Genomic DNA, 25,472 nt, shown 5'->3' with positions numbered 1-25,472 from the left:
TCTCTCTCTCTGTTTTTGTGTTTTTCTTTATCTATTTGTCTATCTAGCTATCTGTGTCTCTTTATCTGTACTGTATCTGTTTTTCTGTCTCCTGTCTGTTCATGTCTCTATCTCTCCATCTACCTGGCTATCGATTTGTTTATCAGTGTGTGTCTCATGAATATAATTTAGACTTTTTGCTTACTCTATCTACCTATCTATGTACATATTAGTCTGTCTATCTGAGTTTTATCCACGTTAGCCTGTGTACTGAACTGAAGGAAATATTTTTGGCGACGGCATGAATAAAACAACAGAAGATGCTCAATGAAGGCTCTAAGGTGTAAAAAAAGAAAACGAGATTAAAAAGAGCTCAGGAGACAAACGCGGTGCTGAAAGTTTGACTCTGACCCCTGACTTTAACTTTGGGTAGATCTGCATCAAACTCGGGCCACATCTTCCCAGACGCACAAACAGTGGATGTACCAAGATTGATTGAAACCATATCAGGCATTCATGGAGTATTTTTGTGTCAGCAGCCAGCCATGCATACATACATCTTGAATTTGGCTCTCTGCTATTTTATTTTTCTTGGAGGAAACAATCTTGCAGGCTTCTGGCCTTTGGTTCGTTATTCCTTGCATAAAAATACATATATACATGCATACATACATACCTATTTACCGACATACATATATACATACACATTTATGCATACTGTACATGCAAACATACATACATACACATACATACATACATACATATATTGAGACCGCTACATACCTACCTACCTATCTACCTACCTACCTACCTACCTACATACTGTATATGCATACACATTTAAGCCTACTGTACATATAGATGATTCATACATACATACATTCATATTAGCACATACATACATACACAAATATATTTACATACATAGAAACGGAACCAGTCACAGTAAGAACTTTCATCATCAGTAATAAATCGCAAAGTTAGCAGTGGTGGTGATCCTGGCAAGGCACAATTAATAGGTGGGCCATGATGCCCCTGTCTTTAAGTAGAGAGGTGGGTGGCGTGGCGTAGCGAGGCGTGGCAGGCTTGTATCAATATCCCGACACTGCTGACGGACCCTAATGAAATAAGGCCGTGTGTGTGTTGACTTCCATGATTGCTTTATATTTGTCCTGCTCCCCTCTCCCTGTTCCTCACCCCATCCTCCCTCACCTGCTTCAGCTCCTCCTCCCTTACCTGCCTCACCCCATCCCCTCTCACCTGCCTCACCCCATCCTCAGTTACCTGCCTCACCTGATCCTCTCTCACCCCATCCTCCTTCACCTGCTTCCATCATCCTCGTTACTGCCTCCTCCCTCACCTGCCTCACCCCTTCCCCATTACTCCCTCCTCCCTCACCTGCCTCACCCCATCCTCTCTCTCTTGCCTCCCTCCTCTCCTCCTCACCTCCCCCACCCCATCTTCATTATCCCCCTTCCTCCCTCACCTCCCTCCCTCCCTTCTCCCTTCACCTACCTCACCCCATTCTCATTACGCTTGTCCCAGCTTAATGACTTTGCGTAATTAGACCGACCCTCTTGTTACTGTGATGAATGAAGGACCGAGTATTGCTGATTTTATTTATTAATTTATTGATTACTACACCGATTGATTATGCATCGGCTGCAGAATACTTTGTGTCATTTATTCATGTTGGTTGGATGATTTATTGCCGCTGTAATTGGGAGAGAGAGAGAGAGAGGGAAAGAGAGGTAACTAAGTGTCAGCCCAGAGATAAGCCAGACAGAGGACAAGAGGGAGAGATAAAAATAGCAAATATGTCTCGTTGGAATGTAATAAGCTTAGTAGTTGTAGTAGTAGTAGCAGTAGTGGTATTAGTAGTAGCAGTAGTGGTACTTGTAGTAGTGTTAATGGTAGTAGTAGTAGTAGTAGTAGTAGTACAATTGTTGCAACACCAGGTTTATCTGAACATGAACCCAGTGGACTCCAGGCCTGAGTTCCCCTTCTTCCACAGTCCACCATTGTCATTTCAGGGACAGGAAGGATACTGAGGGACATTTGTATAGCCAGGCAGTTCCCCCATTCCATCATACCAGTGCCACCACATGAAGGTGTTCCTCTCTAGCTCCAGGCTGATGATTGATAGGTTATAGTGGAGCAAGTTGAGAGAGGCGATGGTTTTGTAGTGGTGATGATGATAATGATGATTTTTGACAGTAGTGTGATATTAATGATGATGACGGTCGTGTGATACCTATGGTGATGTTGAAGAGGTTGGTGATAAGTTTGATGATGATGATGATGATGTTGATGTTTCTTTGAGGATGTTATTCATGCTAATGTAATTGTTTTTATTGATAGTGATGTTGATAATGACGAGGTTGACGATAAGTTTGATGTTGGTGATGGTGATGAGGTTGGGGATATCTTTGTTGATGATGATAATGCTGTTCTTTCTCCGTCAGGTGTAACTACCAATACGAGGACGACACCTCCAACAAGCGAAGGAAAAGAGGCTCCATATTCTTCAGGAAAAAGAAGGTGAGTGGAGGGATGGACAGTGCATCAATTTGAATCCCTACAAGACTTCTGAACTTTTATTTATTTATTTTTTTTTATTGTCCCTGACTGATGATGATGTTTTAATTTATTCATTTTATTTTTATTCTTTAACCCCCTGAACTGGGATGACATTTTTCTGATTAATTTTGGTTATTTTTAGTTTATATAATTTCTGCGCTGTTTCGTAACCCACTAATTATGATTACCGGTACATTTTTTTATTTCATTATTTTGATTTATATATTTTTTCTTAATCCCTTGACTTCCATTAATTTTTATTATTTGTGTGTGTTCTTATTTTTATTTTTCTGCTTTATTTCTCAACCCTTTAACATCTGATGTTATTTTTATTCAGTTTTTGTTTTTAAGTATTGTGTACTTCATTTTCCCTATCCCCTATCTATGAAGAGGTGTGTATGTATATATATATATATATATATATATATATATATATATATATACCGGTATATATATATATATATATATATATATATATATATATATATATATATATATATATATATACCGGTATATATTTTTTAGGTCATGACATGACCTTGTTTTCCTGGGAAAAAAAAAAAATAAAAGATAAGACTGTAAATGCTTCACGTATATACTTTTAAACGACAGCTGATTTATTTAACCTGGCAAAGCTGAGCCGTGCTCCCAGCTTGAATGATGAATAGTGATTGGGTGAATTGTCAAGGCCTTCTGCATACATGAAATTAATAACACATAATTCTCAGATCATTTTTATTTTGTCTTGAAATCTTGCATATTATTATTCTTGTACCAACAGACTATGGATCTGTTTTAAATGATACTGTATGGTTGACAGTGGTTAGAAATAAGATTTGAAAATTTTGAATGTAAAATAATGTAGTTAATCAAAAGGAAAAAGAGATGTAGTATTGAATTGTCCACAAGCTGTAAAGGGGCCGGACATCTTCATCAGAATGCTTTAAAACTTTGTGGTTAAACCATTCTCTGCTGGGGTGATCCTTCAAACCAACATCAGATGATTCAGTTTAGGAATCCTACAAGAATCTTCAATGGAATTAACAGACAGTAGTGTTTTGTTGAGCATTATCCCGTCAGAGAACTTTAATACAGTAAATATAATAATAATAATAATAATAATAATAATAATAATGCACAGAACAAGGGAAGTTTCCCATTAGTCAGTAAAACACTCTGGTGTTATGCTGTGTCCACACCAAATGCATGGTGGTGCAGGTGGGTGCTTGTATCACTGACACACACACTGGAGATGTGCAGGTGCAGGCAAGAGCATCTATGGGTTATGTTAATTGAGAACTCCCACCTGCAGCTGCTCACACCAGCAAGCATTTGGTGTAGATGCAACTTAAGAGTAGTTGGCCCTCAGGGGTTAAGGTTAAACTCTAGATTTTCCTAACCCTCAGATCTCGGGAGGCTTGATAGTGGTGAGTAAAATAGTCTAGCATTAGAGTAAAATAGAGTAGTGGTCTGCCAAAATATGAGGGTAAAGAATTAATTATCCCAGCAAGAAACGGTAGGCAGGGTTTTGTAAGTTGCATTGTACATTCGGATCTTATATTTTCTCCCCTGTAAGGTTCATTACACGCTAAGGAGGGAGAGTGTGCCCAGTCTGCAGGTAAAAAAAGAAGTTAAAATGTGGAGTTACCTGTGTTCATCCCCTTCCCCCTACCCTTACCTCCTCCCACCCCACCAACCTACCTTGTTACCTTCACTATCCTGTTGTTTAACTTATTAATCTCTCTCTCTCTCTCTTTCATATATATATATATATATATATATATATTCCCATTTTCTTCTTGTCCCACTTTTTTTTTCTCTTTTTCTCTCCCCTCCCAAACCTCCTGCCCTACACCTTGTCACCTTTCCTCTCTTTTCCCCTCTTTTCCCTCTCTTCTCCTTTCTCTTTTTCCCCTTGCCTTCTTGCCCCTACCCCCACCCTGCTTTCATGTTCTTTCTAACTCTCCACCACTTTTTTCTCATCACTTCCTCCCCTTTCCTTCTCCCTTCCTTCCATCTTCCCCCCCCATCACTGTCTTCCTTTTGCTCCTGTACCTCTTTCCCTTTTTTAAACAGTGTCACAGTCCTCACTCTCATTATCTGCATTACCATCATTTCCCCAGATCACTAGTTTCATCACCAGCGCATTCCTCACTATCATCACTATAAATCCTCGCACACCATCCTCACTATAAGTCAAAATCATCATCATCATCATCATCATAGTCACATTCACTGCCCATACCATCATACCATCATCACTATCACAACCACCACTCTCACCATCACACTCATCTCCCCCAAATCACCAAATCCATCACAACTTTGGCGGGGATTGACAAAGTTACGCATCACACTAAGTTGGTCCCATTTCCCCCATGCTAGTTTAATGGGATCAGTGTGCGGAAGCATGGGGTTGAACCGTGTGTGTGTGTGTGTGTGTGTGTGTGTGTGTGTGTGTGTGTGTGTGTGTGGAGGCATGGGGTTGAAGTGTGTGTGTGTGGGGGGAGGGGAGGGGACAGAGTAATACAAGGTGGTTCATAAATTGCATTCTCAGTACACCAGAGGTTCCCAAATTTTTTATGATGACTCCTCACATTTGGATAAAAAAACTTTGGTGATTCCCCCACCCTCTTGGGTGCTATTTTGAATAACACTAGAGTCTTTAGCCACTGTCGTATGTTACTTTTCAGCATGTAACAGTAAGAAATGAACTTCTCGAAATGAACAGATCTTGAATTTGGCTCTCTTTTGTATTGTGTTTGTTTTTTTCTTGGAAGGAATGATTTGCGGGTTCCTGGCCTTTGGTTCCTTCTTCGTTGCATTAAAGAAAAAAAAAAATCCTCCAGTATTATGGAAATTTTTGGGAATGTTTAAGTGATTTTGTACTCTTATGTAGCCTAATAATAATCTGAGGGTCTAAATTTTGACCTTGCTCTTAAAAAGTACAAGTTTAAAGCCATAAAACATTTGGCAATAAAATATATCATCTCTAAACAACAACATGTGAGAAAGGCGACTTTGGCCATTTCGGCTTTATGCTTATCCTCCCCCACTAGATTCTTCAGATTTCCACTTAGAGTTGAATTCTCCTCCATTAGGGAGCCCCAGCACTAAACACTCACAGTATCATGTGTGTTGTGGGTATGGCTGTGCTGGTATTGGCATGGGTGTGGCAGTGGGAGTAGGAAATGAATAAATGATGCAGGATAGATGTAGATAACTGACCCATCACAAAAACTTCACCCAGGGGAGTTTAAGAGGAGTGTTATGTATGGACCAACCTGCATTTTATATTTTTCAAAGGGATGATGTTTGTTCCTCCTTGGTGTTAGCATTCGTATTCTTATTACCAACACCCGCAGCCATGAATTTAAATCTTTTATTCAGGGCTGATGAGCTAGAATATTACTGTTCTCATATATGCACCAGGTAGCTCTTGATGTCTTTCACAGATTTTAAGTAAGGTATGCAAAGGTATTTTTTGGTTCCCAGAAGTGCTAGAGAGGAAAAGAGAATTTGCTGGACCAGGCAGAAATGGAAGTGACCAGGGGAAAGTGAAAAGAAAAATGAAATTGTAGGATGCCACACCAGTTACAATACTGGAAAGGGGAATACCACAAGAGAGAGAGAGAGAGAGAGAGAGAGAGAGAGAGAGAGATTTCTGTTAGAGGGGATTAGTCAAAGAGGCACAGTTTTGGTCAAAAATAATGTTACACTGCCTCAAAATTGTGCCAAAACAAGCTGAAAATTTTGTCAGTAAGCCAGTAATGTTCAAACCAGCAATATTCAGACCAGCATTATTTAAATCAGTAATATTCAAATCAGTAATATTCAAACCAGTAATATTGGAGTCAGTAATATTCAAACCAGTAATATTCAAACTGGTAATATTTAAATCAGTAATACCCTGTACTCAGTAATATTCAGACCAGTTGTAATGGCTGTAATCTTGTTTCAGTAGTTTGACAAATTAAATAGAGAAGTGGACTGCAGTTCAAAATGAGATTAATCCTTTATGGGGAACAAATTGTGAATTTAAATTTAATTAAAGCAGTCTTACATAATTTTTCACAATTCCCACTGCTTTTACGTAAAAACATCCCCACTAACAGCATCATGCTAATTCTGAATGAGACAGACCTAAAACATATTGTCTATGGACAGTGGGTAATAGTGCCAAAGCAGTGAGATATGGTGTGTGGCACTTAGGAGGACTGCTGCACCTTAGGAAACTGACTGGCACATCATTATACACGGTCATATACTGTCTGACCATACACTGTCTCATTATACTCGGGCACATTTCATCCATACCCATATCTCCCTACTTTCATTGCGTCCATTCTCACCACCACTGCCATCACATCTGTTTCCATCACCATGACTGCCAGTGACTTGCCCCAACCTCCACCATTACTATCACTCTCATGCCATCACTACTGCCAACTGATATGTACCTCATCTCCACTGCTGACATCACCAGCATCACTACAACTATCACCATCATTCTCAGCTCAGTTTTTATCATCACTATCATCAACAAGTGCCACCATCACCACCACCACCACCATCCATTTCTCAGTTGTTTTTGTTTTTACTGTGTGCTAATTTCACCCCTCACTGACATCACCACCACTGTCACCATCATCACCACCAACTTTTTTGCTATCACCACTCCCACACCCATCAGCATATCATCACCTTCATCATCTATACCATCTCTCCCTTATCGATCACTAGCCACACCCATCACCACCACCACCACCACCGTCATCATCACTCTAAGTCCCATCTCCACTATTCCCACCACCACCTCCACCACCATCTTTCTCATCACCACTCCACCACCACTGCCACTGCCATCTTTCCTGTCTCCATCACTATCCCCACCACCACCAGTACCCCTTCCAACCCCTCCATAGAGCACCTTATAGCGAGGAACAACCAGGCTCGCCACCATTGCACTCAAAATCGTCGCAGTCTGAGCCTTGTTATCTTGTAGCGTTGAATTTGTGTTAACTACAACCTGAAGGAACAGATACTTGCCCAGTGAATGTACCTTGTTTTTTTTTGTTTTTTTCTGCATAGGAGAGTGTTTGTCTCCCAGATTTCATTTAAAGGTTTTATATTGTGTCAGCAATGTCTGTGTGTAAGCCACTGCCCTGGTGTAAATGCTGCAGCCATTTCCTCACTCGCTCCCATTAGAGCACCTTCTCCAACTCCATCTCCCAAGCACAACCCAAAACTCCATGTCCCCAGCAGCACCACCACCCTGCTTCCTCTGGCCATCCCATGGCAGTTTTCCTCCCCTCAGTACTAGATTCCGTATAGCCAACAGAGTTTGACCAAACTTCTACCATTGTGGTATGTCTGTCACCTGCAGAGCCACTGTGAAAGTTGAGGCACAAGTGCTGTACATCAGAAATACAGATAACAGGAAACCAGTTGATGTCTTAAGAGGTTATCAACTTTTAAAAACAGATAAGTAAATAAATGAATATAAGACTGCAGGTTAAAGTGCTGCAGCTCCCAGCTGACTTCAAGAAAGTTTTACTGCCATGGCATACACAGATTTTCTTGCATTGTAATTTTTGTGTTATGCCATCTCTTGCTGGAATGCAAATAGCTGAGTGATGCAGTGACATAATGACATCTCATACGGTAATTCCTGAGCTCATCAAAGAAAAGTAAAATGACAGGTGAAGTATTTTTCATGGCATCATGATAGTGTTCATTGTGGTGCGTAGGTAAATGGGACAGGTAAATGGTACAGCAGCAGTTGTGCAGTGAGTCAGTAGGAAGGGAGAAGGATTGAGAGGCATGCATTTAGCTAGATGACTTAAAAATTATATGCGGGTGCCTATAAGTTTTAGATTTTGTCAAGTGATTAAATATCATTGTGGAAGCAATTGTTCTGCATTAATTTACAGTGTGACTGGTAGGACACCAGTATAGAGATTTGTAAATTTATGCCCTCTGGTTTCAGCATACTGTATTTTCCTAACTGACAGTACAAGAGAAATGTAATGAGCTGTATCCAGAAATATAATGGTCATGAAGTGTTCTGGTTGTCCAAATTGAGAGAATATCAAATTGTTCATTATTAAGTTACCAGTGGCCCAATAAATGACAGTAGCACCACAGTAGTAGATTTTGTCCAGTTCAGTTTACTATGTGGTTTCACTCAAGCCTCTCCTCCCCCCGTTGCCTCCCACTCTCCCCCCCCCCCCATCCTGATCAGAGCCAAATCGCAGCTCCATACTCTGTCATGGCTCTGTCTGAGTTGGTGTGCCCTGCTCGGACCTACGTTTAGTAGTTGAGAATATTTTGGTGATTATTTTGATGGCTTGAGTAGGAAGTGAATAAACATTTGACCCATTTTGTAAGTTTGAGTTATAGGCTGATGACAGCATGGTCCACTTATGCTGGGTACTTTGATGGTAGTTCAGCTTTTGTGTGTGTGTGTGTGTGTGTGTGTGTGTGTGTGTGTGTGTTTCCATTTTCCCACAATCACAACCTGTATTTAAAGATAACATGGTGATAATTTTGAAGGACTGAGTGATATGTGCATGCAGGTGTGGCCCATTTGTTTCTCTGGTCACTTTGATGATAGTTCTCCTGTTTTGCTTGTGCTATGATTTGTAGTTAAAAATTGGTGAGAATTTTGAAGAGCTGAAGGATGAGGGAGTAACTGTTTTTGCTGGGCTTTTTCTTGATAGGTCTTTGAATATGTGAATGATGAAGTGGCTATTATTGTTGGGTAATCTCTCTTGATAGGTCCATTGGGGGTAGGGTTGCGAAAGGCAGACCAAAAAAGACCTGGGGTGGGGTCACAGAATGTTACCTCAATGATATGGGACTGAATAGGGAAGCTGCCAGAGATGAAGCAGTGTGGAGAGCCACCATTAAGTGACCAACACTGATGCATGCAAGCGTGTTGGAGCTTTATAAATGATTTGATACAGCTTAATACATTACTTAGAATATGATGATGATGACCATGAGTGAATGAATATATGACCTGTTTTGCTGGATGTATTCTTGATAGTTCTTTTCTGCTTTCTGTACCCAATTCTGGATGAGGATGATGATGATGATGATGATAGTAGAAAATAAGATGATAATAAGGATGATGATGTGACTCCTCACCGTTTTGCACCATCTTCCTATCAGCCTCTCAGTAAAGTTAACCAAAGTATACGTTGACAGGACAAGGCCGCAGAGAAGCTGAAGAAGAGTTCCCAGTCCCACCAATTTGTATCCGTGTGCTATAGCAATTCTGCCACCTGTGATGTCTGTAGCAAGCCCATGACCAACAAACCTGCTCTTCGATGTGAAAGTAAGTACCCGGTTCCTGATTTTCATATAATTTTTGATTAAGTTAGATTAGATTAACCTGAGTTAAGTTTTGGTGGGTTAATAACAATGAGATTGGATTTGCTTTGCTTTAGTTTACCTTTGTTTGATTAGGTTAGTTGATTATACTCTTTTTACTCTGACTTGCCTAAAACTGCCATCATTCTTGAATGCCAAGTTGTAACAGTAGGTTAACACTAGAATGTGATGGAAGTTGCAAACAGGTACTTTGGAAGGGATGTAGAGCCATAGCATCATCTTTTTCTGCCACTCGGCAACATAAAATAAACTGCAAAAAATTGAAAATCTGGGCTGAGTTAAGGTAAAAAGGATATAGTTAGCTGATTAGTGATGTGTGATTAATTGTTATAATTTTTTCATAGTCTAGAATATTTAAAGTGTGTTACTAACATGTCTGCCCCTCCCCCTCTTCACCTCCCCTCCCCACTCAAGTCTGCCAAGTGTGTGTGCATGAGAATTCCTGCAAGGACCAAATCTCTGATTGCTCCAAGCTTAAAAACCCAAAGGTAAGATCTGTTCATCTATTCTCGTACTTGGTTGTGTCATCTTGGTTGCTCTGCTGCTTAGGATGGAAAGGATAAATTTTTTTGGTCCTGGAGAGGGCTGCCTTCATGTGGTGGTAGCAGTACAACTGGGCAGCTCAACTTCTGGATAATACAAATGTCCCTTAACAACTTTCCCATCCTATGAAAGGAGGTTGGTGTGGGGACAGCAGGAGAAGGGCAACTTGAGCTTGAGCCCCGTGAGTTCACATTTCAGATAAGCCTAGAGCCACAAAAGCGACAAAAACTAAGTGGATTTCTGTGGCCATGTGATTTTACAATACCATGAATTGTCTAAGTAGAAGAAATTATGCCTACCTATTGAAGTTATAAAAAGTATTATGATCTAACAGTTGCAACCCATGTGTCTTAGCAACAGATAAATAAAACTTCAATATGTGGGGAAAATTTCTTCAAAGGAATTTCTGTGTTGTGTGAGTGATGCGAAGCTGAGAAATGTGAAGACGTTAATGACTTGGGAATGAATTTATATCCAGTTTCACAGAGTATTCTGATGGTACTTTATCATGTTTTTGTGTTTTTTGTATTAGTTTCTAGATCCTGCTGACTGCATTTATTATCTGGAAATAGGGTAGCTGATGATACTGATGATGATGGTGATTTTCTCCAAGATTTTGTGCTTTCTCATTCCTGGATCCTGCCTACTTCATTTCAGAGGGTACTTTAATGATAGTGTCTTCTGTTTTTGTGTCTTAATTTTCCTGTTTTTTAATCATGTCAACTTCATTTACTACATTTATATTGATTACAGTGATGATGATGGTGATGATGATGTAAATAATGATTGAAAGATAGTCATGAGAATGCAAAAAAATAAACATATCCTCATGCTAAAGAATATTTGGTTATCGTTATGAGTATTCTCGCTTAAACTTGTGTTGTGGGTGGAGTGTGTGGAAAGTTTTGGCTGTGGTGTTGCTTGTGGCATCGTGTCATGGCTCGGAAGGTGTAGAAGGCAGCATGCTATAAAAAAAAAAAAAAAAAAGTTGGGCTGAGATTTATATAATTTCTTACAGTAATTTTCCTGTCATAACTAAGATTATTTTGGGAAGCAGAAGAAGCAGAAAAAAAAGGGGCAGTATTTCAATCCAAATTATTTTTTATTTATTTATTTATTTATTTTTTAGCAGAGCAAGATGGGGCAGTATTATACAGTTTGCTGTCCATGTTTTCTTGCAAAAAACAGTATCCAGTTTTGTTTTTGTGTGATTAAGTGGAAACATGAGAATATTTGCACTCCATTTTCCCTGCCCCCTCATGCAAAAACAGATACAGTATTAATTATGACTGAAAATGTATTGTAAGTTTGTGAATCTCAGCCTTGGTTTATATGACAAGTCTCGAAGCATGGTGTTGAAGTGCATATGAGGCAGCCGGCCATCACAAATTATTGACCTTATTAAACCACTTTGTGTTGGAGAGGAATACCTTCTATAGTACAACTGTTATAACCATGCTCTTTACGAGTATGTTGTTCAAATATCCCTCATCTCTCTCCCTCCCCCTCAAAAGGCTGATGGTAGGCTGCAGGAGAAGGGCATTTTTTCTAGTTTATGTCCAGATGAACTACAGGTCTCAATAGCAAATTATCTCACTTCCGTTTGGGTGGTTGATCTGTTTACCTATTTAATTGATAAAGTTTTCAGCTGTCTTTTGTCACCATGCTTTGAGACATCATCTGAGCCATCCCTAACATAAACTACTAACGCAGCACCTGATAAGCACAGAGATAGGTAGGCATGATCACTGTGGCTGCCACTTTGTTTATAGCCATATAAAATGCACCATTTAGAAAATACTGTCATGCATATAAATCCTGACATAAAATGCAGTTTAGGAAATGTTCTCTTGCATTAAACTTTGAATTATGGTAGCATAGATGTGGGCCAGTACACTTAAAAAGGGAAAGTATGAGATGGGCCGTTTAAAATCCTTCAGCTGCTGGTTTGCCATCACTCAAGGAAACTGGGCCACTCTCATAACTTTAATACCAAGCCATGGTTGCATGTAATTCAGTGAGCCTTAGGTATTTGGTAGGAATGAGTCTCTTTGGTAAATAAAGAGGTTAGAGATCTTTGTCAGGTTATCATGCTATGATGTTCACTACTGTTTATTACACACACATTATTGTAATCAGTATCATTGATGGATAATGGATAATGCACCTTTATTCTTGCCCACACAAATTATACCAGTGTATTGTAACTTCCAGTCATACAATGCTCTATCTTGATTGCATTTGGTTGGTGCCCTTGTCTAGTGATACACAAAGGGCATTGGTTACCTTATTTTCCCACCACCTATTGCAGAAAATTTTGGTGAAAAACTGGTGAATGAGCATTGTCAAAAAAGTTTAGCATCCATACATCCATTTATGGATTCAGACATTTTTGCATCATGCTTTCATTGATACAAATTCACTCAGGTATTGTATAAACATTTTAGATATACTTAGATATTGTCATTAATATCTTTACTGGATAACACTGCACATCCCGGTTAGAAAAAAAATTAACTAGATGCAGATGTCATTAAGCACAAGAATAAATGTAAGGTTATATGACTCCTAAAGTATAAGTCTTGAAAAACAGTTTTATGTTGATTTGTTTTGAGTGTTTGATGTTGTTTTAGTTCTTTTAATGTGAATACAGTATTTCATTGGATCCTGTGATGGGGATTTGTTGTCGATAGATATGTTTTCAGGATGTGAAGCTAGTGTTGTTTTAGATCCTATAATATGGAATTGATGTTGTTTTGGATCCCATGGAGTGAAATTGATGTTGTCTTGTATCTTATAATGTGGAGCTGGTACCATTTAACTCTTATACTCCATTTTTAAATTTCGCGGCACTGTCTGATTTTGTGCATAAAAAACAGGCGGGAACTTTGAAACTGGTCTATTTTGTTTGCTCTTTTATGCACTCAAAATACTAGACAAAGTTGGGGGTAACATATCATTTGAACGTTTAGAAGCTGCTCGTTGCCATGATAGAATCAGAAAGAAGGAATAATGATCATGGGCAGACATAAAAAATGAAATAAAAAAATAAAAAAAGCGATATTGCTGGCCAAAAATGTAAAGAAAATACAACTCATGTAATATGTGTGCAGACATGAAACTTACTGGTATTTAAGTCGTACCAGTGTATGGATATTCCTAGAAGACATACAGATTCTTCCCTGATCCTCTTGTGGTAGCTGGGGTAGCATTCTGGCCAAAATCCCTTGTTTCACTTGGGGCACATATAGTACGTCCATGCTTACTTATTTCCGTCAGTAATAGCCCAAAACAGCACTGTCATGTAATGTCATATATCACAACTTATGCCTGAAATGCTCATTTACAGGTGGAATATATATATATATATATATATATATATATATATATATGTATATATATATATGCACATGGAGCCTCTATGGTACAGTGGTAAAGTGTGCATTTTCGTACACTGAAGAACGAGGGTTCGCGTCCCGCCAGGTTTGGGAGCGTTCTTCTGGCCACGTACTGCATTGGCGGACACAATGGGTGCTGTGATTGAACCAATGTCGCATACTATGCAGTATGCTTGCACCCAGTCAGCTTGCGTGGGCAGATTAAACTTGGTTCACAGACTACACACACATCCAGTGCCACTACAACACTACAGGTACACTTACAAGCACTTCTCACCCCACATACAATCTCTGCCAGACAGCCAAAGCCACTTGGTAGAGATGCATTGGCTGTATCGACCCCACTTTGGTCGGGATACGCTGGTCCTGCAGTGGACACTTAAACGGCTGATGAGATGAGATGGGAGAGAGAGATATATACATATATATACAGTATATACACATACATGTATATCTGTCTATCTACTGTATATATATATATATATATATATATATATATATATATATATATATATAATATACTATATATATATATATATATATATATATATATAATATATATCTACTATAAATTTGCTAAAAGGGATAATACTGTACATAACATGTACCCAATTTCCACTCACTCACAGGCAAAGATAGAGGACATACTACTCTCCATTTGACTCTTTAATAAAAGCTGGGACGTGATTGGATAGCTATAGAGTTTGTGCGAAATAGTGGGTCAATCATAAGCCTTGATGTGTGACGTCTAGCCTCAGCCAAAGTAAACTTACCATTCTCACAGGAGCGGGAGATTTGAAGGCTGCCATGATTGTGGCATGACGGAGTCTGCTGTGTATGCCACAGTCATGCCTGATGGGGTGTAAGGGTTAAGTTCCCATGATGTGTGAAGTTGGAACTTTTGATGTGGAATTGGTGTCATTTATGGTTCCATGATACTGTGGAGTTGGATCTTATGATGTGGGATTGATGTCTTTGAAGATGTTAAAATATGTAATTTGATCCTGTGATGTAGGATTGATATTGCTGTATATCAGTTATGTTGAATTTGTTGTGGAATCAGTGTTGTGTTAGGTCTTTTGATGTGGAGTAGGATCCTCTGATGTGGAATTGGATCTTCTGATGTGGAATTGGTGTTCTTTTAAATCCAAAAATGTGGAGTTGGATCCTGTGATGGAGATTTAGTGTTATTATGGCTTGATGATGTGGATTTGGTGTTGTGTTAGGTGTTGTGATGTGGTGTGTTATGTTGTGTTAGACCTGTGTTATGGACGCTTACTCGACTATCATTTGTTCTAGCATATCCAACTGGCGGCAGGATTGACAACGCTGGTGAGGCCCTGTGTAGCCCTAGACCCCCTGCCCCTCCCTCATGTAGCCTCCCAGACCTTATTGTAGCCCCAGTCTTGGTGTAGGCTTAGTCCTTATAGCCATGGGTCTACGTAATAATGCCTCTTGTCTCCTTAATGTTCTCCCTGGCTGCTCGTGAGGTAGTCCCCAGCCATTTATTGTAGCCCAGGCCATGATGTAGCCCCTGTTCTCCCTGATGTAACCCCTTGTTTCCTCAGTGTAGCCCTGGGTCTTCTTGATGTAGCCCCAGCCTGTATTGTAGCCCCTGGTCTCCCTGATGTAGCCCTGGTCTTAATATCCAGCTTTCCTTGATGTAGCCCTGGTCTTTATTTGTAGTTTTGGCCTTCCTTGATGTAGCCCTGGTCTTTATATGTAGTCCTGGCCTTCCTTGATGTTGCCCTGGTCTTTATTTGTAGTCCCAACCTTCCTCGATGTAACTCTGGTCTTTATTTGTAGTCCTGGCCTTCCTTGATGTAGCCCTGGTCTTTATATGTAGTCCTGGCCTTCCTTGATGTTGCCCTGGTCTTTATTTGTAGTCCCAACCTTCCTCAATGTAACTCTGGTCTTTATTTGTAGTCCTGGCCTTCCTTAATGTAGCGTAGGTCTTTATTTGTAGTCCCAGCCTTTCTTGATGTAGCCCTGGTCTTTACTTGAAGTCCTAGCCTTCCTTGATGTAACCTTGGTCTTAAGTTGTAGTCCTAGCCTTCCTTGATGTAGCCCTGGTCTTTATTTGTAGCCCCAGCCTTCCTTGATGTAATCCTTGTCTTTATACAGTATGTAGCCCTGGTCTTTATTTGTAGTCCTGGCCTTCCTTGATGACCCTCTGCTGTAGCCTTAGTCCTTTATTATAGCCCTGACTGATACTGTAGCCCTAGTCCTTCAGTATAGCCCTACTTCTTTATTATAGTCCTGATCCACATTGTAATCCTGTGTCTGTTGTAACTGGCAATGTTCAGTCTTAATCCTTTGACTGCTGTGAATGTAGTTAGGTAGTTAATCTAGACCAGAAGTTGATTTTCTCCTGCTGAGAGAAATTTAAGCTGAGAGAAATTTTAACTGTGAGAAATTTAAGCTGAGATAAATTTTAACCGGAAGAAAGTTTAACTGAGAAAAATTTTAGCTGAGGGAAATTTAAGCTGAGTTGAATTTTAGCTGAGAGAATTTAAGCTGAGAGAAATTTTAGCCAAGAGAAATTTTAGCTGAGAAAAATATAAGCAAATAGAAATTTATGCAGAGATGAATTTTAACCCAGAGAAATTTGAGCAGAGAGAAATTTTAGCTGAGAGACATTTTAGCTGAGAGAAAACTTAGCCCCTCATGGATTAAAGATGATCTCAGTCATCCCTGTCGCTGCTTTGAATGCACATGGCTGTTAAATTCAGACTGACACCAGCCATTTTTGCTCAGTTTTAACCATAGCAGTGAAAGGGTAAAGTGTAACTGTAAATAATTCCTAAGTTACAAAATACAGTAGTGTAATGCATAAGCTTCTTGATTGTTTAAGGAATGGTGAATATTGAGAAAACCCATTTCTGACTTCATTGTAGTTTCATAATTGATCTTGAGCTGCTTGTATTTTATTTTATTTTTTTTTAACATGGAATTGGGAAGTTTGGTTAATACAGTACGATCTTTAAATGTATTTTTGTTGTTTGTAAATAGTAGTTTTCACCAAGTAGTTCCAGGATAAGGTAGTGAAAATGGATGATTAATATTCCTTTTTATTTTAATCTCAATGTTCTTGCAGGTGATACACAATTTTCTTTACATATCAGCTTTATGGATGAGATATCAGGATACGCATTTGCATTGTATTTTATTCCTATGCTTGATGATTTTTTATTTCACATTGTTTTTCACTGTGCTCTACGATTTTGCTCGATATTATGCTACCTGTTGGCTCTGGAAGCTTCTGCTTTCTTTAGCTCTTTGTTTTTTGCCTTTTTTCAGAATGTATATTACTGTTGTTATTATTATTATTATTATTATTATTATTATTATTTATTATTATTATTATTTTTTTTGAGCAGCTTTGATGATCTTTACTTTGCTGCTTTCTATTTTTCAGAGTGGGATGATGTTTTGTCTGGTATCTTGGATTCTTAGTGCTCTGTAATACTCCTGTCCTTTATTAGCTCATAGTTAATTTCTGGTATTGATATTATTGTTTAAAGACTTGTGCAATGTAATGTATGTATGCTTTGGTCTGCTAATCCTTGCTATTCTGTATTATGCTGTGTTGCTGTTGGCCCATACATTTTTTATGCTATTGAAATGACTTATCTTCGTCTCATTTGGCCTATTTTTCCCTCTGGCATTTTTTTTCATTCTTCTAATCATTTGGATAGCCTTTCTGTCTGCCATTTTCTTCAGGTGTTCCATATTCTTGGTGCTCTTTCTCCTCACCAAAAGTCTTCATACCTTGAAAAGCCTTGTTTTCTCACTAAACATTCATCTTCTCACCTATTACCACTCCCCACCTATATTTCCCTCCCCATCCTAACTGTCCTTCCTACCCCAGTGTTTCCCCAACTCATCTTTCTCTCCCCACATTCCCTTCCATAATCAAAACTCTCCATTCCTACCATAATGTCATTTAACTCTGTTTTCCCTCCCCATTCCAACACCTCTCCACCTCAGCCTTCCCTACCTACATTGCCTTCCTCATCTTAAGTTTCAGTTCACAAATCTTTGTCTCTGCCTCGTGTTTCTTTCCTCATGTTCCCCTTCACATTCAACATTCTGTCCAAAAACCTTTCTGCCCCCAAAACCTCTCATCATTCCACCAGACACTGACCTTCTCACCCACTGCCACTCCATCAGGTGATCCAGAAGCCTGGGGGAACTGTGGGTCTCAGCACCACCACCAAAAGTGCCAGCCTTGGGTCATATGTGGGAGGTCCTGGCGCCCCTCCTGGTGGCACGTCCAAGAACCAGCAGGCGGCTGTTGCAAGGTCTCGATCTGCTGCGGCCCACTCCTCGTCACCCACCAGACCCACCAGTGTGTCTTCTCCAAGGTAAGGTTGACTGGGGATGCTGTACAAGGATTAGAAACAGGCAGGCATAAAACAAAGATGTGAAATCTGCAGATCTACCTGGATGGGATAATGCAGTTAAAAGAGCTGGGAGTAAGGGATGCTGATGGAGCTGAGAGCTGCAGGTATAATGAACTGGGATGGAAGTGTTTGTAAGAGCTGGAAGCCAGATCAGGTAGGAAAGTGTGCACTTTCTGCAGGGATTAGGTACAAGCATTAATACTGTTTTATAAAATTGAGATACACTAATGTCACAGGCTAGGATGGGACATACTGTCAATACATAGGTTAGATTGGGAAGGGTTAGGAGTAAGGTAGGGGAAATTGCTGGGTGATCTCAAACAGATTAAGAGGATGACTTTTTACCAAGATGAAGTTTAGACCTAGAACACATTAACAGCAAGTAGTTCACTGTGGAAATTGTTTAAGTCTATTTCCTTTTTTGTTATGACAGACTAATGATGGTGGTGGTAATGAAGACGATAGTGTAGGTAGATTGATTCAGAATATTTTATTGAGTCTAGGTATGTAAGTCCAGATAAATCATTTCCATGCATCCATCCATCATCCAATCCTACATTGCCCCATGAGGAGCGTAGGATTTGGGTTTAGATTGATTTATGATAGTGTTGGTAGATTTTTCAGAATATTTTGATAGAAGTAGAGTCTAAGTAAGTCAAGATAAAATATATATCATTCGAGTTGGGTTTTAATTGGCTCCAGTTTTGTCTAGGGCCAGAGAACTGATTCACAAATGAACATATGATCAGGTCCTCATCATAACCAAGATTTACATCTGTTGGAAGAACAGGAAAGGAGAGTGCAGAATCTTCCAGTGACCCTTGTTCTTTCTCCAGAAATAAATATTAATTGAGATGATTATTATTAATTAGTTTGTAATGTCAGCCCAAGGCAGGCCAGTTTTGTGGTATGAGTTTAGATAGGGTTGTTGTGGTTTTCATGCCTGTACAGTGAGCAGTCAGTCTGAGCTAAATAAAGTTATGAATAAGTAATCCAGTAAGAATATAGTACAAAAGTAATCATCCTGCTGAAATGGTTAGTGCCTACCATTCTGCTGGGTGATTTCTTGTGTGTTGTGGGGACAGGTTATTCAAGATTATCAGTGTCCATCCAACATCATCAGTTCATTTCCTATTCCCACTACCACACCCACACCCTCACCAGCAGACTGAACCATCCCCATAACGCATGAGATACTGCCAGGGGGGTTTGTAGTGGAGTGCTTGTACGGATCACCATTTGCTGACAGGGTTGACGTCTGATGCGGGGAATGCACAGGTAATGGAAAGGTATCAGGGCTCTTGTAAACCCACAAGAATGCAGCTTTAGAGTGATCAAGATTACTGTGGGTTGTTTGAGATTGGATAAGAACTGGTTGGAGATAAGTCCATTTATAGCAGGAATTACATTATGTGATGGAATTGTCGGAGTGTTGTTTTTTGTTTTTGTGTTGTTGCAGTGCCCACATTACATTATGAAATTGTTGGGATGTTGTTGATGTAGATACTGTATTTTGTTGTTGTTGTTGTTGCCATGACATTACATGTTGGAGTTGTCAGGTGGTTGTTATTATTGTCGTTGTTGTTCAAGCACCAGGTTCATATGTTTCTGAACCCAGTGGACTGCAGGAAGCTGGCCACTTTATTTGGGAGATGCCAGAGATCATGTGTTGAGGTTGTGGTGAAAGATTGTCCTTGTTGTAATAAGGTTGAAGTTAGATATCAGTAGAAAATTTTGCTCCTGATTAATTCAAGAAGTTTGTAGGAGGCCGAGGATGAGATGGAGAGATGGGGTGGAGAGGTATATGAGAGGGGGGTGTAAGTTGGGAGCAGGGGAGTGAAATGGCGGGGGACAGGGCGACTTGGAGGCGATTTGTTTGTGGCCACCCCAAACGGGATTGAGGCGTCTGGCGATAGATTCCATACTTCTTTACATATGGTCTTATTATCGTTAGTTTTTTACTTACATCTGTACTGTAAGTTCATATTATGTGACAGTTAATTGAAGTTGAGTAAAGTTTGGTCCGGTTAATTGGAGATATAGGAACAAGCTTGTACTGAATAGAAAAGCACTTGGTTTAATAAGGTAATTGGTGTATGGTAGAATGACTTGTATTTAGATTATACCAACAAAAACAGACTGAGTGATGTTTAGGAAGATCAGTTGAAGACAGGGCTCAGAATCATAGGACAGCTTGTGAACATTTTTCTCTCATAACTAAGGTCTCATGTACTGGAAGAACAAGGGACATGGAAAGATTCTGCACTCTCCTTTTCCCCATTCTTCCTTGAAAAAAAAGAATTTATAATCAGGAGTTAATCGTAAGTTTGTGAATCAGTACTTAGGAACTTGAATCCATTATATCTCTAGCTTATGATTAGGCGCATTGGGGATGTGAACCTATTATTTGTAGCATATGATCAGATACATATAGGATTTGAATCTGTTGTCTCCAGCTCATGATCAGACACATAGGATTTATCAGCTTTTTCTTTTTTTTCTTTTTTTTTTTCCATCAACATATGTGGGGTTTGGGGGATTTTTTTTTTTTTTTTTTAATATCTGCATCAACATGTGGGATTTATTGGCTTCATTATTTTTTTTTGTATCTGTATTAACACATGGGATATATGGGATTTTTTTGTTTATAATATTTGCATCAACGTGTGGGAATTATCAGCTTGATTTCCTTTTTTAATTATACTGTATCTGCATATTAATTTTGGACCTTATATTTTGATCCATAAACCCTCCCTGAGTGGCGGAAGTGGTGCACATGCGCTTTATTCGCATATATAATAGATTTTTTCATTATTATTATTAATTGATTTTAGGTTTAATGGTCATATTTTAAAAACTGAGTACACAAGCAAGCCCTTATTTTTGACAGTCATTTATGGAACACCTGTAATCAATAAATGTGACCAGCCTGCATAAGGAGCACCTGCAATTAGTAAACATGATTAGCCTGCATAATTAACACCTGTAATTAATGTGATCTGCCTGAATATGGAACACCTGTTTTTAGTAAATGTGGTTGGCCCGCATCCCATGTTATCTGGTGTAGTGCAACGACGCTGAAAGGTCACACACACTGTATCACCATCACGTGTTTCAGAAATTGTCGTCAAAAACCGAGGGCCTCTCCTCACCTTGCACACACGGTTTTAGTAACTTGGCCCTTAGTAATGCAGTGTAAGTGTGTAAAGTTGAGAAGCATGAGGCTAAATGGCAATATTTTAAAAGTAGAGATTGCAAACGAAAATAAAAAGCGCTACCCCTCTTTTTTTTTTTTTTTTTTGACAGTGCTGGAACATGTGAATGAAGTGTGTTTTGCCTCATCATCTATAGTGCATCCACCTTGACTTGCCAGAGAGTTCCTTTTTTAGCTCATTTCCCATAGCTGAGTGGCAGTATAAGACAATGACCATGGCTGTACAGCCTCTCTCTCTCTCTCTCTCTTTTTTTTTTTTTTTTTTTTTAGCCATAATTATAGCCTTAGCCTCATTGTTATACATTGGCAGTTAAAATAAAAGATGGCAGTTTTAGTCCAGGATCGAGATAAACAGACACACTTAAGATCCATTCCCCATCAAAAGTCAGGCTTTCATATGCAGGAGGGACAAGGAAGCTGTAGAATATTCCTCTTTGTCGTGTTCTAACTCAGCGAATAAATATTAAGTTATGACACAAAAAAACTACAGCAGATTATAATTGATTTCTGCAGGAAGATCAAGGAAAGAAGTGCAAAAATATTCCCTTGTCTAGTACTTCATGTAAAATCATAGCTTAAGTTATGATGGGGAATTGAATGTAAATAAATCTGTGAATCCCACCCAGGTTTATGGAAAAGAGTATAGTTTTTGGCTATACTTAATAACGGGACACATGGTTATTCACGTTTATTGGTTGCAAGTGTTCCTGAAATGACTGGAAGGAATATGTGGCTTGCCTGTGAAAACACCTTTGCCTTCTCAGTTTTAAAAATAGACCTGCTGCTGTCTGAGTGTCTGGCATATACATTATGATAAGTTCTTGACTGTTTTTTCTATTAAAGTTGCCTGATATGGCATTTGCAACCAGTAGTGTCGAGCTGAGCTTTATTGAAAAGCTCTTTAAGTTTGCGCATAATTTCGTATATACTGTATTTTTTTTTTTTTTTTCGCTTTTGAATGGTAATGGACTGGGTAGATCATAGTTAATGACATGAACAGTATTGTGTGGTTTGATTTTAACACAAATAGTGCAGTGTTATATCCTGATGGACACCGTAAAATGCTGAGTTACTTATATTTGTCCCTGGTCTTGGTGTGTAATAGAATTTACATTTTCCTCAACCTCTTGTAACTAGTAACTCATTCTAATTTTATTCTGGCTATCCCTGAGTGGCTTTATTCAGATTGGGAGAGACTTTTTTGAATGAAAGGTGTTGGATATAGGCTTCAGTATCTCTCTCACTCTCCCAGACATCTCTCTCAATTTGAATGATGTAAAAAAAAATCATCTGGGACCAGAAAGGATAAACTAAAATGAGCTTACCAGGAATCAAGAGGTTAAAACTGCAGCATTTTTATTTTCAAGCATGATGTAATACCGTCCACAGCTTTCCAATGTACCTCGAGTCACCGGATATATATAGTAAGGTTCATTGAGAGAGACAAGTAACTGTGTAATGCCTTTTTGTGATGCTTGTTTTTTTAGAGTTGAGTTTGACCTGTATGGTGCTTTGTTTTTGATGTGTGATGTGGTTGATGATGATGATAATGAAAATGATGTGGTGGTGGTGGTGGTGGTGGTGGATTTTTCTTTTTTTTATTACTCAGGGCCCAGCCTCAGTTACACATCAGAGAATATTGAAAGTGATGGTGGATAAAAAGATAATGTGAGGGATATTTAGATATTGTGCTTAACTCCTTCCGTATGTGGCATCTGTCCTAATTTGAAGAACTATCTAGCTGTCTATCTATCTGTCTGTCTGTCAGCCTCTGTGTCTGTCTACCTGTCTCTCTAAATCTACAGTATCTGTCTGTCAATCTATATATCTATAGCCAAAGGCCTTAATCTTGTAAGAGGAGGCCACACAAAAAAGCAATAATAAGAGGTAAAAAACTAAAAAAAAAATCCATATACTGTATTGGAGGGATTAATGAAGATTTTTTTTTTTACCCCTTCACTAAAGGTGTCTCTTGAGGGAAATCAAATAGTTTGGAAAAAAAAAAAAAAAAACCATTGTACTGGAAAAGCTAATTTAAATTATTTCAGTTTATTTCAATGTAAGGTGTTAAAGAGCTAAGTGAAATACAGGTAATATGTCATCTGAGAGGCAAATACAGGATGGTCCATTTATAGAACTCCTCTTCTACTCTGCTGGGTGATTTGTCGTGTGATGTGGGAATGGCTCACTCAGCAGTAGCAGATTATACCTTGTATCATTTATTCATTTGCTGCTCCCACTGGCACACCCACCCACACCAGCTGACTGAGCCATCATCATATAAGATATCACAGTGAGTCCTAGTGGAGCGGTATTTGCGGACCAGCTTGTATACTGTAGAAGTCATCATACTGAAGGAGTTAATTTATCATTCAGGCTGGGTGTTGTGGAGTGCATTAGGTCAGTTGGTTAAGTTGCCTTAGTTGGTGAGGTGTATTTTGTCTGCTGGTGTATTGAATGGGTCAAGGGTGTAATATTCATCATTATCCCACAGTTGGCTGATAGCCATACTCTATAGAATTAACTTGCACTGCTTACTATGAGACTAGTGGGGCCAGCTGGATGAAGACTACTTGTGTCTGCAGTGGTTCGTTACTTAATGGATAAAATTAAGAACTGTGAAGGATTGAATGCGAGTGAATGGATGTATGGCTTTACCACAGGGCACTTTGGTGATAGCTCTGCCCTATATGTGTTCATCTCAAAGGATTTGGCAAGCACCAGTTTTAGTGGAGTAGGGATAGAATGATGAATGGTAGAGGAGTGTAGTTGCCAAGGCTAGAGGTTGTGTTCTTCTCAACCTAGGAGACTTTCTTACTCCTCGTCCTTTGCAGTCTGTTTCTGTGTATGGCACATTGATGTTTTCATGTATGATAATACACTCTGTATTGGCATTAAAAAAATATAAAGAGCATAAAAGAAACTGCGATGTAATATTCAAGATAAATCACTAAGAAAAATATGTTAGAAACCTCCTTAATTGTTGAAAATAGAGGCAAGGACGCCTATGTGGGTGGCTGAGAATCATGAGGCCTTTAGTGATGGACAAGATTGTTCCTCATACCAGTAGTGTTGCCTGTTGGGTGTATCAGGCAACTTCATGAGCTTCAGAAACCATTCCCTTGTTTGATAGTGTGGACATGAGAGCTCACTTGTTTGCCTCTTCTGGTCTGGTTGGGCACACAACACACTCAGTGTTGTGGATGTATGTGTGTAATTATACAGTATTTGGGTATGAGAGTGAGAATGTGTGTGCATGTGTATGTGTGTGCGTACTCATTTCTTGCGAGCTGATGCACGCTGAGCGCAGCTACAATTGGCACTGCCTGGCTTACCGTACTGTTGCATACAGTGGTGCCACACATGCACATTTATGGTGCTGCATTTTGCTATGGTTCATGGTGTAGTCAATAATGTCACTGTGCTCACAAGCCTATCACAACACATCCATTTGTTACACCTGTCATTATGGCACATGGATACATTACACACCCATCAGTTTAATACATGTACAGTATATTACACACTGGTCAGTTTCTGTCTGCATTAAATACCTTTTATTAAAGCATGTCTGCACTATACATCTGCCATTCTAACATTTCTTCATTACACCTGTCAGTATATCTCCTACATACCTGTCAGTACACCACATAGCTTGTGAATACAGTGCCTGCCAGTATTTACAGTACAACACATGTATCCATTATACATCAGTCCATCCAACCCATTGCATTACACATCAGTCTTACCAGTACATCTGCATTAAGTTGCTACGCCTACCAGTACAGCACCATTTAGGAAAATTATTTCGACACAGCCTACTGATATGCAGTACCTTTATATTCCCTGCATTAGACCAGCAACCCTCTCTCCCCACCACTCCATTTATGACATACAACACACCTCATAATACAACACCGGCACCACACCAGCAACCTTCTCTCCCCACCCACA

General features: G+C 39.3%; 1 protein-coding gene across 1 annotated transcript in view; it reads left to right on the top strand.

Moving 5' to 3' along the window:
• Nucleotides 1–25,472, top strand: part of cyst (rho guanine nucleotide exchange factor 18 cysts) — a 285,265-nt gene that overhangs the window by 216,950 nt on the left and 42,843 nt on the right. Inside the window, exons 8-12 of the mRNA XM_080287144.1 lie at nucleotides 2,445–2,520; nucleotides 9,772–9,901; nucleotides 10,372–10,445; nucleotides 15,198–15,230; nucleotides 18,072–18,265. Coding sequence (XP_080143270.1) covers nucleotides 2,445–2,520; nucleotides 9,772–9,901; nucleotides 10,372–10,445; nucleotides 15,198–15,230; nucleotides 18,072–18,265 — 507 coding nt within the window. The remainder of the gene's footprint in view (nucleotides 1–2,444; nucleotides 2,521–9,771; nucleotides 9,902–10,371; nucleotides 10,446–15,197; nucleotides 15,231–18,071; nucleotides 18,266–25,472) is intronic.

This window comes from Coenobita brevimanus, chromosome 116, assembly GCF_032717465.1.
Source record: "Coenobita brevimanus isolate Jiangsu-jjx chromosome 116, ASM3271746v2, whole genome shotgun sequence".
In the NCBI taxonomy this organism is placed as follows: domain Eukaryota; kingdom Metazoa; phylum Arthropoda; class Malacostraca; order Decapoda; family Coenobitidae; genus Coenobita; species Coenobita brevimanus.
This window is presented reverse-complemented; position numbering and strand designations above follow the sequence as displayed.